At 43.4% G+C, this 14,466-nt stretch overlaps 1 protein-coding gene across 3 annotated transcripts; it reads left to right on the top strand.

The window, feature by feature from the left end:
- The first annotated feature begins 2,119 nt into the window (after positions 1-2,119).
- LOC140303571 (transmembrane protein 198-like) lies at positions 2,120-14,231 on the top strand. 3 transcript variants are annotated; one of them, XM_072382378.1, is made up of 7 exons: positions 2,120-2,362; positions 2,473-2,521; positions 10,204-10,320; positions 10,400-10,652; positions 10,835-11,410; positions 12,799-12,947; positions 13,102-14,231. In XM_072382378.1, exons 4-7 carry the CDS (start codon positions 10,499-10,501, stop codon positions 13,249-13,251), a joined length of 1,029 nt encoding a protein of 342 aa, XP_072238479.1. In that variant the 5' UTR covers positions 2,120-2,362; positions 2,473-2,521; positions 10,204-10,320; positions 10,400-10,498; the 3' UTR covers positions 13,252-14,231. The 3 variants fall into 3 exon arrangements, with proteins under 3 accessions (XP_072238479.1, XP_072238478.1, XP_072238480.1); XM_072382377.1 differs by having other exon boundaries at positions 2,120-2,521; XM_072382379.1 differs by having other exon boundaries at positions 2,120-2,521; positions 12,799-12,876; positions 13,102-13,238.
- Positions 14,232-14,466: the final 235 nt, after the last annotated feature.

Genomic DNA, 14,466 nt, shown 5'->3' with positions numbered 1-14,466 from the left:
TGCAGTCACTGCCTGTAGTCATCGGGGAGGTTTTTTTTCCAGCTGTGTAGGAGGTGGTCTTTTGTCTTCACATCTGGACCACGTTAGTAACTTCCTGTCACAGCATCTGCTCTGCCCCCATCCCAGAGAACCAAAAAGCAGATCTGACAACCTGCAAATACTGCTGTGAGGTGATGTTTCCCTCTCTGTGTGTGTGTGTGTAGTTCATGAATTTACAAGGTTAAAGGTACATCACCTTTTCTGCACTGAGAAATGACTCCTTGAATTAAAGTCAGAGCATTCAGAGACAGTTTGTATAATAAACAGAAGTGACTCATAGTTTTGTGAGCAGCAAGGCAGGAGGCTGTATTGCTTACATGTGATCAACAGATGTACTGTTATGGTCATTAAATCAACTTTTCAGTAAATAGAGGCTGTACAAATGCGGCATTCATTTAGACATGTTCCTTTTTCAGTCAGAGGCCAGATGCGAGTTAGAAGTTTGTACATTTTCCTCAATAATTGCCTGTCTGTATATATAAACCGCTTCAATTCTGATAACATTAAAACTTTAAGCTTAACAGTTGGTTATGGAAATTAAATCCGTTGTTTGCAAAGTTTAATCAAACCACATGGTGCTTGTAACACCTTGTGTTTTAGAAAGGCGCATATGAAAGATATTCAAAGCAACACATGGAGGGAAATCCCTGCAAAGGTTGTATGAAGTAAGTTCCAAAAAGAAACCTCCAGAGATTCTCACTTACTTTAGGTCGACTTTGGGCACAGTCTAATGGTTGGGTAAACTGTACTTGCCAATTCAGTTGTGAGAGGCAGAAAATACACTGATTAGTTGTATTGCATAATTTGTACGTAAATAACTTTCTTTCTGAGCAACTTGTCTGGCTACGTGAATATATAGCAATGAGTTGCATAAACTATTGTGCCAAATAAAACCCGATGTTACAGGGAAATTATCTACCCAAATAAGATAAACCTAACTGAACTGATCAGTGATTTCCATGTAAATGTAAAGGCAGCCCTATAAAATGGTCAAAACTGCAAACACACTTGGATTTAGTTTTTAATCATCAACTAGAAAACAATTCTTCCCAGATAGTTACTAAAAGTTAACCACAGCCCACTGCTAAATGTACTGGCTCAGTCCTTTGGGCCGTGTGTCAACAACTGTCCTCCTCTGTAACCAGCAAATTCCCTGTTTGAACATAAGAGGGAAAACAAATGAATTATCTCATAATGAATGCCTTCCACCGTCGCATTCTCAGACATATCATTGTCATGCTTCATTACAGGGCTAACTGTAGACTTCTGTGTTAGTCATGTATTTACAATTTCATTAAAGCCCTCATAAAGGATTTTAACACGTTTTACAGCAACTTTTGTAATGACTGAAGAATAGTGTACATTTTCTTAATGGAGCTTGTTACAAGGTGATAAACCAACATAAACTCACTGTTATGATGGGTCATGGAAAAATCAATAACGACTTTGTAAGCGTGCGTAGATGTTGAAAAATTTTATGTGCACTTGTGCAATTCAAGTTCTTCTTAATAAATATGTTTGATAGTTCATATAAACTGATGAGATACAAAGACTGCAGCTCCAGTAACACCCTGCCAACCCTAAATGTATTTAGTGACTTATAAAGCCACTGTAAATGTTTGTTGACATTAACTTATTAACCCACACGGAGAGCGTCTGAATGGAAAGTTGTGCCACGTATATAGCATTATTTTGTGAATTATAAACAGTAAAACTTAATCTGTGTGAATGCAGATTTAAGCTAGCATGACGTTGTTTATTGCGCGTCGTGAATAAGCGTTATGGTTAGATGACTGCTGTGTTTGATATAAGTTCGCTATTGTTTGTTTTATGTTAAACTGGGGGTGAAAAGAAGGAAAAAAAGCTGCTTGTTAGACTGTCTGGTGTAGTGATACGGCTGGTTGTTTGAAGCTGAGCCCCCCCTCACCAACCCCCGGACTTCCAACGGCCCAACTGTCGACGCTGGATGGAGATAGAGGGGAGGATTACCCCGGGGCGGGGAGAGAGAGGGAAAAGTTTTTCTCTTTTGTTTTTTATAGAGCCATTTACTTCAGCGACGAGAAGAGGAGAGTTGGGGTTGGGGTGGGGGGGTTTGTGTTAAGATTTTCCAGAGAGGTTAAGTTAGACTCGTGTCGAGTCATATACGGGAACTTGAACGGTTAATTTAAAGTTCTCAGAGGCAGCGAGGCGCCCGCAGCGGAGAATAGAAAACCAGCCAACCTTCCTCACATCTGCCGGCCGTCAGAGCCAGTCTGACTGAGAGATTTGCATGAAGCAGGGACAGGAACAAAACGATGCCGCCGCTGTCGGTTCAGAGGAGCTCGTGAGTTTGTGAACAGCCCTGGGATAAGTTGGGAGAAAACCGGTTTTCCCTGGTACCCTCGCGCAGCTTTTGTGTTGTTTGAATGGTGGGCTGTTTTTCCTGCCTGACAGGGCCGATTGTCAACAGGAGACGTTACAGCTGCCGAACACAGCCTCATCGGTAAGTCGTCTCTAACAAAGTAAACTAAAACATGTACATGTCTCTGCGTCCGCGAGGCTGCTCTGTGCTCTTAAATGCCAATGTCGGGATAATCCAGTGTCATAGAACGTTAGAATTCGGTTAACAACTGCGAGGAAACAATTATCTCCTCCTCCATTAGTGATGATTGATTTCAGATGAGTGATCCCGTTCCAGATCTGACTCATCGATGCCAAACTCTACAGCTGGAAATGTTTCTCATAACACGTAGCCATCCTGCACAAACCGTTTTACTCCTGAGGCACACAATGCAACTTGTCCTTCAGCCTTTGAGGGCATAATGATCCAGGATAATAAAGGCTGCATTCATGAGCACTTAACCAGGCATGTAGACCATCGTTCTGCAGAGATGTGTATTCGTGTTAGTTATGCAGACGTAGAAAGTATTAAATGCTCATTTGTGGCTTGTTTTCTTCAAGTCAGTATGTGAACTCTACAAGTGGTATTCACTAAAAATGTTGTTGTACATCAGCATAACTATGTGGACACGTCTGTCATCCTCCTTGTGGCTCGTGTAGCTTTCAGAAAGCCCTACCCTGTGGTTCTGCTGTGGGATCAAGGGTGGGAATGCCTCTTGGATTTTTTTTTTTTTGGGGCTATGTGATGACATCCTACAGGTCCTGTCTTTACTGGGCTGCTTTCAGTTTGTAGTTACAGCCACTCAGTGTAGAGCACCCCCTCCATCTACATGACCTACTCTGTGAGCCTGCACCAGATGGTTTTGCCCCTTTGAAAAGGCAAAGAGGAAGCCCTTCCTTGCTTTAGGGGAAAAGAGAAGGCAGGAAAGGAGGCATGAAAAACAGAGCTTAATGGGAGTTAGGCTGTTCAAGTTGTTTTTACGTGTGCCTTTTAATTATCACGGGAGCTAGATCTCAGTTTTGCCTTAAAGTACGCCAGCAACATGTTAAAGAATCTCCTTTCTTAGATTATTGAAAACACAAAGTGACAACACTTGTCGTGAAAACACCATGCCCCATCTGAGAGAGTTGAGATTTCCATTTAATGGGAGAAAGTGTTCGCTTTAAAGTTTGGATCATAGTTGTGTTTTTATCTGCTTCAAACACAGGTAGTGTTTTCCTTTAACGCTACCACCAATAACCATACGCTAAGCTTTGTTCTTAGCGTATGGTGGTAGCGTTAAAGGAAAACACTACCTAAATGCATTTCTTTTGCTAAAGATGGAGACGTCTAGCTTTAGCTTCAGCTGGCAGCTGCAGTTAAAAATGACGAGTCTTATTACTCCTTGTGGCTGATTTGAGCTTATATTTGAATGTAGTTCATAAAGAAGCATCGTGTAGTGTTCATTTATGAGCAATCAATGGGAGCCAATGACAGGATGCTTCTCAGTTTCTCCTCTGTTGTTAGTTTGTGTTCATAAAGACCAAAACATATGCACTTTTACTGTGACGCTGTTGAGTTGAGTGTTATTTTAAGTCGTTGCACTTCAGAAGTCCTCAGGCCGCTTGGGTTAGCATGTGACTGTGGGGCCAACCATTTCCTCCTGCGTCTGCATGTAGTACGTCCTGCACGTGGACCGATCTATACACTGGAGAATGATTGCTGTCATGAATATGAGTATTGTTGCGGAGGAACTACTGCATATGTGTTCATCTTGGTGTTGAGGTTAATCTTAGCTCCCTGCTCGGCTTAGAAAGTGCATCTTGAGTGTGTTGCTGTGATGGTTCCTCTCTAAGTACTACACTGGAGTACTGAGTATGACGCTCAGGAAGACCACAACAAAGCCACAGTCCAATTCTGTATATGAACATAGATATTTTCATATCAATGCTAGTGTCAGAATGCTTTCTGAGCGATATAATGTTACATTTGGGTACATTCGGGTAAATGACTGATGCCTATCTGTGTGAATTGAAATGAAGAACCACATGAGTTTGGGTCACACTCTGGGGTGCAAGAAAAGCCCTTATGTCACATGGGAACCACAGTGAAAGTCATGGCCATAAATCTGAAATATCCATCCGTAGACTACTTATCGTTCTCTAAACATTGGTTAGATGGAAAATGAAGGACATGCATGATATTTTAGGTTTGTGAGTCGCTGTAGGAGGTACAATTACTGCACACTAGAATTTTACAAAGAGGGTTAGATGGAGGCTCCAAATGATAGAGCTGCTGTGGGAGACATATATGGGCACTGCATTGGAGGTCTGAACCGCCGCTGCTCCTCCACCATAGCACGCATAGTTTCTGTGCAAATGATCAGTTTAACCACTGGCCTGGTCCTTGGACACCAACTCCATTTGTACAACACAAACAAACTAAAAAAAAAGTGCTGATATAGAGTTTGCTCTTCTTCTGCACTGATTGTGAATTTGCTCTGTTGCTGTTACATAGGGAGGGGGGGTGATGAACGTGCTGGTGTCTCGTCCGAGGACACCTCTGCGTAATTGCTGTTTACATTTAGGCTTTTTCCTCTAACCTGTTCATCGGCAGCACATGATGTCTCGCATACAGAGCTGCACTCTCACTCTCACATGTGAACCTTGCCCACTAAATGCTCTTCTCCACCACAGAACCCTAATGGAGCGTTATAGAACGGCCCCACCTTGCAGCACACACTGCGCACTCCTCCCTGCATGGCTGAATCACAACTATAACTTCCTGCAGCTCGTGTGGGGATGGATTTCGCTGTGTGAAAAAGCACATGCGATGTATGGCACACACTTATGCAACATCAACACGTGACTCTCCTCAAAAGGGTCCTCGTCGTTTTATCGCCTTCTTTTTCTTGCCCCCTTTTTCGGTAGATGGAGATGAAAGACTTCTGTTGTTAGGAAAAGATGAGATTATGAAAGAAAACAAGGTTAGATATTATACAGATACAGACACGAGTGGACAGAGATACAAAGCAGTTGATTTTCCATTTAAAAAACTTGAATGATTGGTTTTAAATCAATCAAAGATTCAGACAGAATTTGGGACAGTGTCAGCTCAGAGTTGCACAGGGTGTGTTCAGTCTTTCAGCAGTTGATGAGTGTGAGTGGGGGAAAGTAGATCTGAATTAACAAATTAAATAACCTAATGGGCCTTAGAGCAAGCGTTTATGCTGAGAGCAGAGCAAACATAACAAGTTCCCATCATGTTTGTTATTGGACATTATCACTGCGACATTTGAGCTCGGATATGATTACATGGAGCTCAAATTCTGAGCAAATGTTGAAGAGAAGCAAACTCTTTAAACAGTCAGAGTCTGGTAAATGGGAAAACTGGCTATCATCTGGTGCTTTGTTCATTATGCAAGTTGTTACAGTACACAAACATGGCATGATCCCCTGCGCACAAAATCCCCTCTCAGCCTCAGTCACATAAGCACAGGCATTTGTGACACAATGGTGAGTGTTATAAAGTAAAGTAAAGTAAAGTAAACGGCGAGCCAGATAGATTACAAGCTTATTTTCAATGTATCACAACGCAGCTTGTGCTCCTGATACCTTATAGAGAAGTTTAAAAGAAAAAACCTTTTTCTAAGTGTCAATCTGATATTCTTCCAAGGTTCTCAGTTGAAATCAACAGTTTTTTTTTTGTTTTGTTCAGCTTCGGTGTTGTTAATCGGAGGCTTCGTTTCTGTCTCTGTTCCGTGTCACAATCGCAGGGGTCAGTTCCTGCTGAAACGTGATGTTCCACTTCCTCAACTGGTGCTGAGCTTCCTGCTATGGAAGGGCAGGAAACTTGGTAGCTGCGTGTTTGATGTCTTGTTCGCCATGGTTCTGAGTAAAAGCAGTTGTTGTGATCGTGTGCTCAGATTTACGCGTATGCACGCTTTTAGGTCGAACAAAATAAGGCATCGTTACACTGTGACAGTTGAAATGATTCCCACGGTTCCTTTTTGTTCTCGGGCCGGTCAGCCTTACAGCTGGTTGGGGTGTTCAGCTAAAGGTGGCACGAGTTATAACTACAACTGTCTGGACTTCAGTGCATCCCACATTCTTGGTGAGGTCTTTAAAGCAAAGTGGTCAGACAGCTAAGTCGTAACACGGCAGGTCTTCGGCTTCTCAGCTGGTCCCAGCTGTCAAGCCAACAGAGCACTCACAGGATCCTCGGCTGTGATCATACAGCACACACCCCTTGATTAAACACACCCAAATTAGCTATGTGGGGAACTCACAGTCAGCCTTGCCTGTTCCTCGGCAGCTGAGCACTCATGTCTTCACGGCTCAGCCCCCTCCCGCAGTACAAGTGTACTGAAGCCCAAGATAATGTTCCAATAGCTCACTTATAACTTGCTTGTGTGTAAAAGCTTGAGTTTCTGATTGTCATCTCTCAATTAGATTTAGATTAAATCTTATTTCTTGTTTTTTGACGATTTACTGGTTGAAACGTTTTTTTACGTCTGCTGCGTAAAGCCACAGAGCTGTACTGAAATCAGTTTTGGTAAGTCTTTACTCATCTTTTGCTCAGAACATTTATGGTAAAGATATCAGCAGACTCGTGTTGCCTCTACTTCCCGAATAGTATGACAGAGTCTCGCGGATCACGGTCTCATTGTTTGATAGTTTACTTTAGTTGACTTGCATTGAATTCGTTGCCAGGCAACTTCAGTTTGCAGAAACGTCTGAATTGGGAGGTTTTTGGGGCCTCCAGGGAGCTCAGCCAGATAGTTGTGCTTTTAGGCAGGTCCCCTCCCCACCCCAGTCACTCACCAGCTCGCTGAAGGCAAATACTTGGCACCCATCTCAAAGCAAACAACTGGGGATGTAGCAGTTTCCTTGCCGCTCTCAGCCATCTCTATGTGGTCTCCTTTTTCATCCGCATGGTTTCCTCCGAGTGCCACTAGAGGTCACAGCATGGGCCTCGGGAGTCTTTGTTTGGCCCCATAATGGCTCTATTCTCCCACTGCAGCATTGACTTCCAAACCTGCCAGACATAGGACACCATTGTGATGAGGGGAGGTAACATGAGGCAGAGACATGGGAGTGTATGTGTGCAGCGTTAAATAAGATTACCGTTAAAACAGGCCTGAAACTTTAACTAGCTCACACTCCCAAAGCTCCCTATGCAGCCAATAAAAACACACTTTTTATAATTGCAGGATGCTCTGTGATCAAACATGAGGACTCAGCTGTTGTTGTTTTTTTACTTTTTATGCCTATTCTCATGATATAACTTAATGTAGTTAGCCGACCATAATTTGTGGGAGTCTAATGACAGTGGTTGTAAAAAAAATAAGCTACACTGTAATGCAAGATGTCTACTTTATTATCTGACCCCTAAATTTAGTAGGAAGTTGTATTGCAGTGTGAAAGACTTGGATGCTGTGTAGATTTAGTTCATTATCTCTTTATACCAAGAAAATTTAGAGTGGCAGAAGCTCACTTGACAGGTGAATACGAAGGTCTGTGCTGGTTTATGGAGGCGTTTCATATCGAAACCGGCCAAACACAGTTAAAGGTGTAGTAAGTATGGTTCTCTCATCATGATCATCAAGAAACTATGCGCACAGGCATGAACCTGATTTTCACTCCTCTCATTTTCTCATTTACATATTAAGACACCCATTTACACCACAACCAAGCAGACATGATCATGAAAGTAAGAGTGAGGAAGAGGCTCAGTTTTACTGCAGACAAAACTTGAAGACGCTCATCTGGAAAGCAGAGAAGAAAGGAAATCAGCTCAGTTCTGTGATCACGAACAGAACGAAAACACCTGAATTCAAACCGGGCAAGAACTAGCTCTGTGAGTTCAGAGCAAAGGACCCCGCGGAGGTGAAAAAAAAGTAATGGTTGCTTTATAAACAAGCAGCCAAAGTGAGCAGTTCAGACGACTCCTGTTTTAAATCTAACAGATGAACAAACAGCCTGTACAGTGTGAAGATGCACAGACGGATCATGGTGGGTTTGTTTGCTGTTTTCCTAAACAGCCCTGTGGAAGTCTGGTCAGAGACGCCTCCCATATCCATTACACCCAACGCACGTCTCCACTTATTTATAGCACCTACAGTTGCTGTAAATCTCATGTACATCGTGAAAGCTGACGAGGTGAAACAAAATCGGAGAATAATCACAATCCCACTTTTTCCATATAGACGAAAGCATTGCTACACCACGTAACCCGATACGGTCTACAGGAATATGTGAGGCCCACATTCTCACTGCTCCCTCTGTCTTTCTACAGACCAGTTTGTGAGCAGGAGAAGGCGTGCACATCTGGCCCCAGGTGTCACGTTGGACACAGGCCAAGTGGGGTGAAATGCAATGAGATAAGCCAGCAGCTATTAACACGATCACATTCGTCATTTACTAAACGTCAGCTTGTTATTTGTTGGTTCATTCGGTCCAGTTTCACATTTCATATTTTAGCTTTGGAGAAGCTCTCGGCACTTCTCATATGACTATGTCTGCGGTGACGTGGAGATGCAGATTGCGGTGCCAAACAAGAGGGAAACTAAACAACAGTTTTAGTTTATACAGAGTCACAGTGGGGTGGATTACCTCAGCTAAAAAACTTTCCTCAGAATGTTAGATATATATACCCACACACCTTCTCGCTGTCATATTGCTGTTTTCCTGCTTCAGCCGCTAATCACCATGTTGCCCACAGCACTTTGTTCAGGTTTCCTCATAGCAGAACTTGTTTACAACCCTTTTGTTGCACCCTCTCCATGGCTCATATTAGGACAGTTTGCATAATAATGTATGCATTAGTAAATCCTTGCTCTTTATAGTTTATGAGTTTTATTTTTTAAATAGAAAGGGTTATACATAACGTCAGTTCTGTCTTGTCTTTCGGTGAAGAATTTCAGTTTTCACTGATAGAAAGCTCGAATGGAAGAGACACTGAAGAGCTGCGAGTGGCTGAAGGAGAAAACAGAGCTTTGCAATGGTCTCATTTTTTCCATGTAAAGTCATTCATGGGCAGGACACACAAATTACACAGTCCTGTGTCCGAGAGAAGAAAAAAAAAAGGCAAGACAATTGTGTGTCATTTTAGTGTATAAAAAAACCCCAAAACAAAACAATTTTAGGTTGGGCAAACTTTGAGGTAAAGGAGTGGTGGAGGATGGAAGAGAAGAGAGAGCTGGCAGTTATTAAGCACAAAAGGCAGGACTGACTGTTTGTCTCAAGCAGACAATGTGAATAAGTTGTAATTCGATCTCAGTTGCGGTGAGCTCATACAGGAGGCCTGCCAGCAGCCTCGGAGAGAGCAGTCCACCCATATGTCTTTAGCCCTGCTGCAGCCCTCTGTGGCTCCCTCCAGGCCTGCCAGCTTAAGTATCATATAATATTTCAAGAGTACCAGTGATTGCACGTCCGCTGAAACAGAAATCATAAAGAAGAAAGAGCAAAGAAGTAACTGGGGGTGAAACTTAAACTAGTAAAGGAAATGTTAAGTGATTTCGTTCGCAATTAGATTGAAAAAAAGGGTCTGTTTTAGACTGTAGCTCCGTGCGTCTGTACTGTTTATCTGCAAATGTATTGATAGTTTTTTTTCACTGAATGACTGATGCTGGATAAGAATAAAAATCTCACGTTTCACCTTATTGGCTGATAAAACCCACTCAGTGAAATGTCACAGAGACACATGGTTTTCACTGGAGGGTAAAGTTCACGATCCCAACCTCTTCAAAGGGAACGGATTTTAGTGAATGAATATGTTTGTTTTTTTGTTGGGTTTTTTTTTAGGTCACACGGACAGCTGTACACACAGAGCAGTTTGCAATAAGTCACAGTTGATCTGAAGATTTCACACTTCACCTTTGCCTCCGTGTGCCTGCGTTCTCTGTGTTAACCAGGACAAAGGTATTTTACTTGTTACTTGACCAGGATTTGGCCACGCTTTCTTGTTTTCCCTCTAAACTTTTTTTCTTTTCTCTCACAGTCAACCATCCTGCACAGATGGACTTGAGATAATACCGACTGAAGTTCTACCCTCATCCTGAACTTCAGCCAGTCCCAGAGCCTTCAACATTCAACCAGAATGACTGATCCCACTGCGCTGGGCCCTGAAGGGGAGGGGGCAGGCATGGCTAACGTTGATATCTGTAGTTTGGAAATAGAGAGAAAATACGATGTCATCCCTGCCGTCATCTCCTCCATGTGTTGCCTTTTTGGCATCATCTACTGCTTCTTTGGTGAGGACCCCTGCCAGCTCACACGTCTTGACTCTGAGTGAACTGTACCTGCACTGACATCAGAATGTCACACATTCAGACTGTGAACACATGTGCCAACAGATGCAGTCTGATGTGCTTGTCTGTGCTGCCACGGTCCCTGATTCCTTATTTTGAATCTCTCTTGTGCCTCTTTCTTCTAGGTTACCGCTGTTTCAAGGCTGTCATGTTCCTTTCTGGTCTTATGTTCGGTTCAGTCATCATCTTCTTGCTCTGCCACAAGGAGCATGTGCTGGACACCCAGCTGAGTGTGGAGGCCAGCGCAGGTATCGGCCTCGGCATTGGCCTCCTCTGTGGCCTGGTCACCATGCTGGTGCGGAGTGTGGGCCTCTTCATGACAGGCCTGCTGCTGGGACTCCTTCTGGCTCTGGCGGCCCTGCTGGTCACTAACCAGTTCTACACTCCCACCACAGTCTGGGTGCCCCTGGGCACTCTGCTGGGAACAGGCATGCTGTTCGCTGTGCTGACATTGCAGTGGCAGAAGATCTTCACCATGCTCTCTACTGCTGTGTTCGGAGCGGCCATCATGACAGTGTGTGCTGATTATTTTGTGGAGATGCTGGTGTTGGCCACGCACGTGTATGACTGCCTGCGCCTCACACCCGGGCCAGAACTCTGCTGGTACAGCTGGGTCATTCTGGGCATCTGGCCTGCTCTCAGCCTTATAGGTGTACTGGTCCAGTGGAAACTGACGGATGACAGCTTCTCACACACAGAGGGTAAGGATGACATACAGCAAGATTCAGAATGCTTGTAGCAGCTCGTGATCATGCATCATCATCTGTGAAAATGGGTGAAGGCAGTGGGATAGCATAGGCCCGTTTTTTGTTTGTTTTTATTGATGATGTGACAGAAGCAGTTAGATAAACTGTGAAGTGTATAGTGATGTACTGCCCCACTCGTTCTGAATTCTCGACATGTTAGAGGACTTCTCCTGGTCAGCTAAAATCTCTTCTGTGATCAGGAAGATAAAGAAGTGCCAACATTTCTTAAGACTTCCCTGCAAAAACAGGGAGAAAGTAAGCGTGTCAACATGACACTAGAAAGGTATCATTTTGTCAGTCTGATCAAAACAGATCAAAACTGGATTTTTTTCATTTCAATATTAGCATGTTCGTCCAAAGCTCTCAAAGCCAGACGATCATGCGCAGCTAATGCAGTTGACAGTCAAATCCCTCCTGCATGTGTACGCTCAACAAGACTCTGAAACACTGTAGTCACTAAAAGCGTGTCCAGACTGTCGCTCTGCTCTAACAAAATCCTGATTTTATAACCACAGCGTCATCAGACAAAATCACCATCTCCAGCAGAGAAAGTTACGAGCTGTACCTTACAGTTTGTACAAGCCGTTGCCGTGTCGGACATACTTTGCACGTATACTGGCACAAAGACGATGGTCCAGTTAAATGCCACGTCTGTATCCTTGCTGACTGTTAAGAGAGTTCTAACCTGCTGCATATGCCAGCTGCTCAGTAGCAAATCGGAGAGCACCACAAAGAGTAATTAAGATGGCAGTAAAAAAGATCATTGGCTGCAGATCTCGCCAGCTCCCTGTGCCTTGGCAGAGCTAGAAAAGTAATAACATACTCTTCCCATTCTAGTCACAAACTGTTCACTCGACGGTACAGGAGCACTGAAACTAGAACAAACAGTCCAAGAACAGAAGAACAGTTTCTCTCCTGAGTCAGCAGAGCTCTGAACTCCACATGAGACACTCTTCTAATGGAGCACTGTCACAGATCAATAGAATTCCTTTTTTTATTTGAAATATTTATTAGACTGTTGTTTCAGCCATTAGTTGTGTTTTGTAGTCTTGCACACTTCAGATTTCATTGTACCATTGATTGCACAGAGTCCTAAATTAGCCTAATCTAAAAAAAAATTGTGACCGCTGCTATTCTACTAGATTATCTATTGACACATTTGAGAAAAAGCTTTGTTTTGCCGGAGACTTGTGGAGTTAAAGAACTCGCCTGGTATTTTTCGCTCGCACTCAGACACATAATCGTTTCAACGTGGACACAAATGTTTTAGAGATGATTTCACAGGCATATTTTGAATCAGACAGCTGCGTTTTTTTTTTCCCCCTCTCTCCTCCTTCTCACAGTTGTCATCAGTCGGAGACAGAAGAGAGTCCAGCTGATGCGGATCCGAGAGAAGGACGCCAAGAAGCGACAGCAGGCAGGTGGGCAGGAAGGCACGTACCGTCGTAAACCCACCCCAGTCAAACGTTACGCTGGGGATCTACTGGCACCGGTCAGTGTCACCCAACACAGCGTGTGCCATAGTGTTTTTCCAGCGTCAGTTATTCAAACGAGACCGAAAGCTCAAAAAGTCTCTAGATAGTACAATGTGGGAACCATCACCTGTGTGCCTTACTCTGTCCTCCCCGTGTTTTTGTTCTTCTCAGAGCTACCTACAAAGTTTGCGGGACAGGCAGATGGGCACAGGCACTTCCCTTAGCAGCCTCGGCACCACGGACCAAACCATGATCGACATGTACTACGATACCGGCTCCACGGCTCCCCTCACAGTCACAACTCCTGTCGTCAGGGTCTGAGCAACACAGAGATAACAAAGGGGCTATTTTGTGCTCTTTGCTTCTCCGACTGTCTTCTTAACAGAGTAGAACTTATTAACAGCTCCACTGTCTGAAGGTTTTACTGCCACGAAACAGATTTGGAGCGAGGACAGTTTTCTCCTCAGTGAGTCCTCGGTGCTCATTGAACAGATTGCTACCTTTGGGAGGGGGGGGGCGTTTACAGGCGTTGAACTCCTTTTTGATGATGCTAAAACCACTGCGACCACTCATTTTTTCTCAGAGACACAACGAAAGATAGATTTTAACAAAGTAAGGCCACCCAATTCCACTCATCGCTCGTTAAATACATAAGAGCAAGTATGAGCCTCAGAAACAGAGGGACTTGTGTTTTGGTGTTTGACATTACGTGTACTGTACTTCAAGAGTTAGTCATTGCCATGAAGTGTTGTCTTGTGTTTATAACCTGTCTTAGTTTGTAACTGTGTGGTCAGAGGATTTGAAGAAGTTCATCATTAATGCAACTTTGGTGTGTTGTTTTCTAAATAGAAATGTTGTGAGGAAGTAAAGTATGACGTGTGGACACATGGAGTTTGACAAAGTGAAGCAAAAACAAAATGTTACAGATAGATAAGTATATTTAAAAGTTCCGTGCAGGAGCCTCCACCAGGATCTACATTAGCAGCACCTCAGACCTGTTCTCGTTTTTGCCATCTAGCCCTCGTTAGAATACGATCGACGAAAGGATTTAGACTGTTGTGTCTGCTTTTGGAGTAATCCTCTTCTTCTTTTTTTCTTATATATAATTTATGTAATGACCAAGTATCTGATAGTGTTTTAAAAAGGACAAAAAACAAAGCATGTTTGTTGTTAATTTGTAGGTGTTTGAATCCTTCCCCCTGTGATGTTGGAATCTTACAGGAGCAACAACTTTGTCGAGTGAATATGTAAATACGTGTCGATAGAGTTTTCACAGATAAATAAATTTGATTAAAAAAAAAAATAGCCAAGTCGAGTGTTTAGTCAGCTCTGCTTCAGTGTTTGTCTCCTCGGGCTCTTAGCAACACTGGCAGCCTTACTCGCTGGATTTTTCATAGGCAGTAAGGAGGTCATGGGGAGGATTTCCCCCTGCCATTGGTTGGTGTTGCCATGGTGCCTCCACAGCACAATGCAGGACAGACCAGCCTTTGATCACAGCCAATGTTTGATATTTTTCTTTTTTTTCTCTAATTGGAT

Source organism: Leuresthes tenuis, unplaced genomic scaffold, assembly GCF_036924035.1.
Source record: "Leuresthes tenuis unplaced genomic scaffold, fLeuTen1.0.hap1 SCAF_3, whole genome shotgun sequence".
Taxonomy (NCBI): Eukaryota; Metazoa; Chordata; class Actinopteri; order Atheriniformes; family Atherinopsidae; genus Leuresthes; species Leuresthes tenuis.
The sequence above is the reverse complement of the archived record's forward strand: the minus strand, read 5'-3'. Positions and strand labels throughout refer to the sequence as shown.

What these genes read in the sequence shown, in the direction of transcription:
- LOC140303571 (XM_072382378.1), top strand. Translation starts at nt 10,499, where the DNA reads ATGACTGATCCCACTGCGCTGGGCCCTGAAGGGGAGGGGGCAGGCATG. An exon ending in CATCATCTACTGCTTCTTTG is followed by an intron (nt 10,653 to 10,834) that starts GTGAGGACCCCT and finishes TCTTTCTTCTAG; the next exon opens with GTTACCGCTGTTTCAAGGCT. An exon ending in CTGGGGATCTACTGGCACCG is followed by an intron (nt 12,948 to 13,101) that starts GTCAGTGTCACC and finishes TGTTCTTCTCAG; the next exon opens with AGCTACCTACAAAGTTTGCG.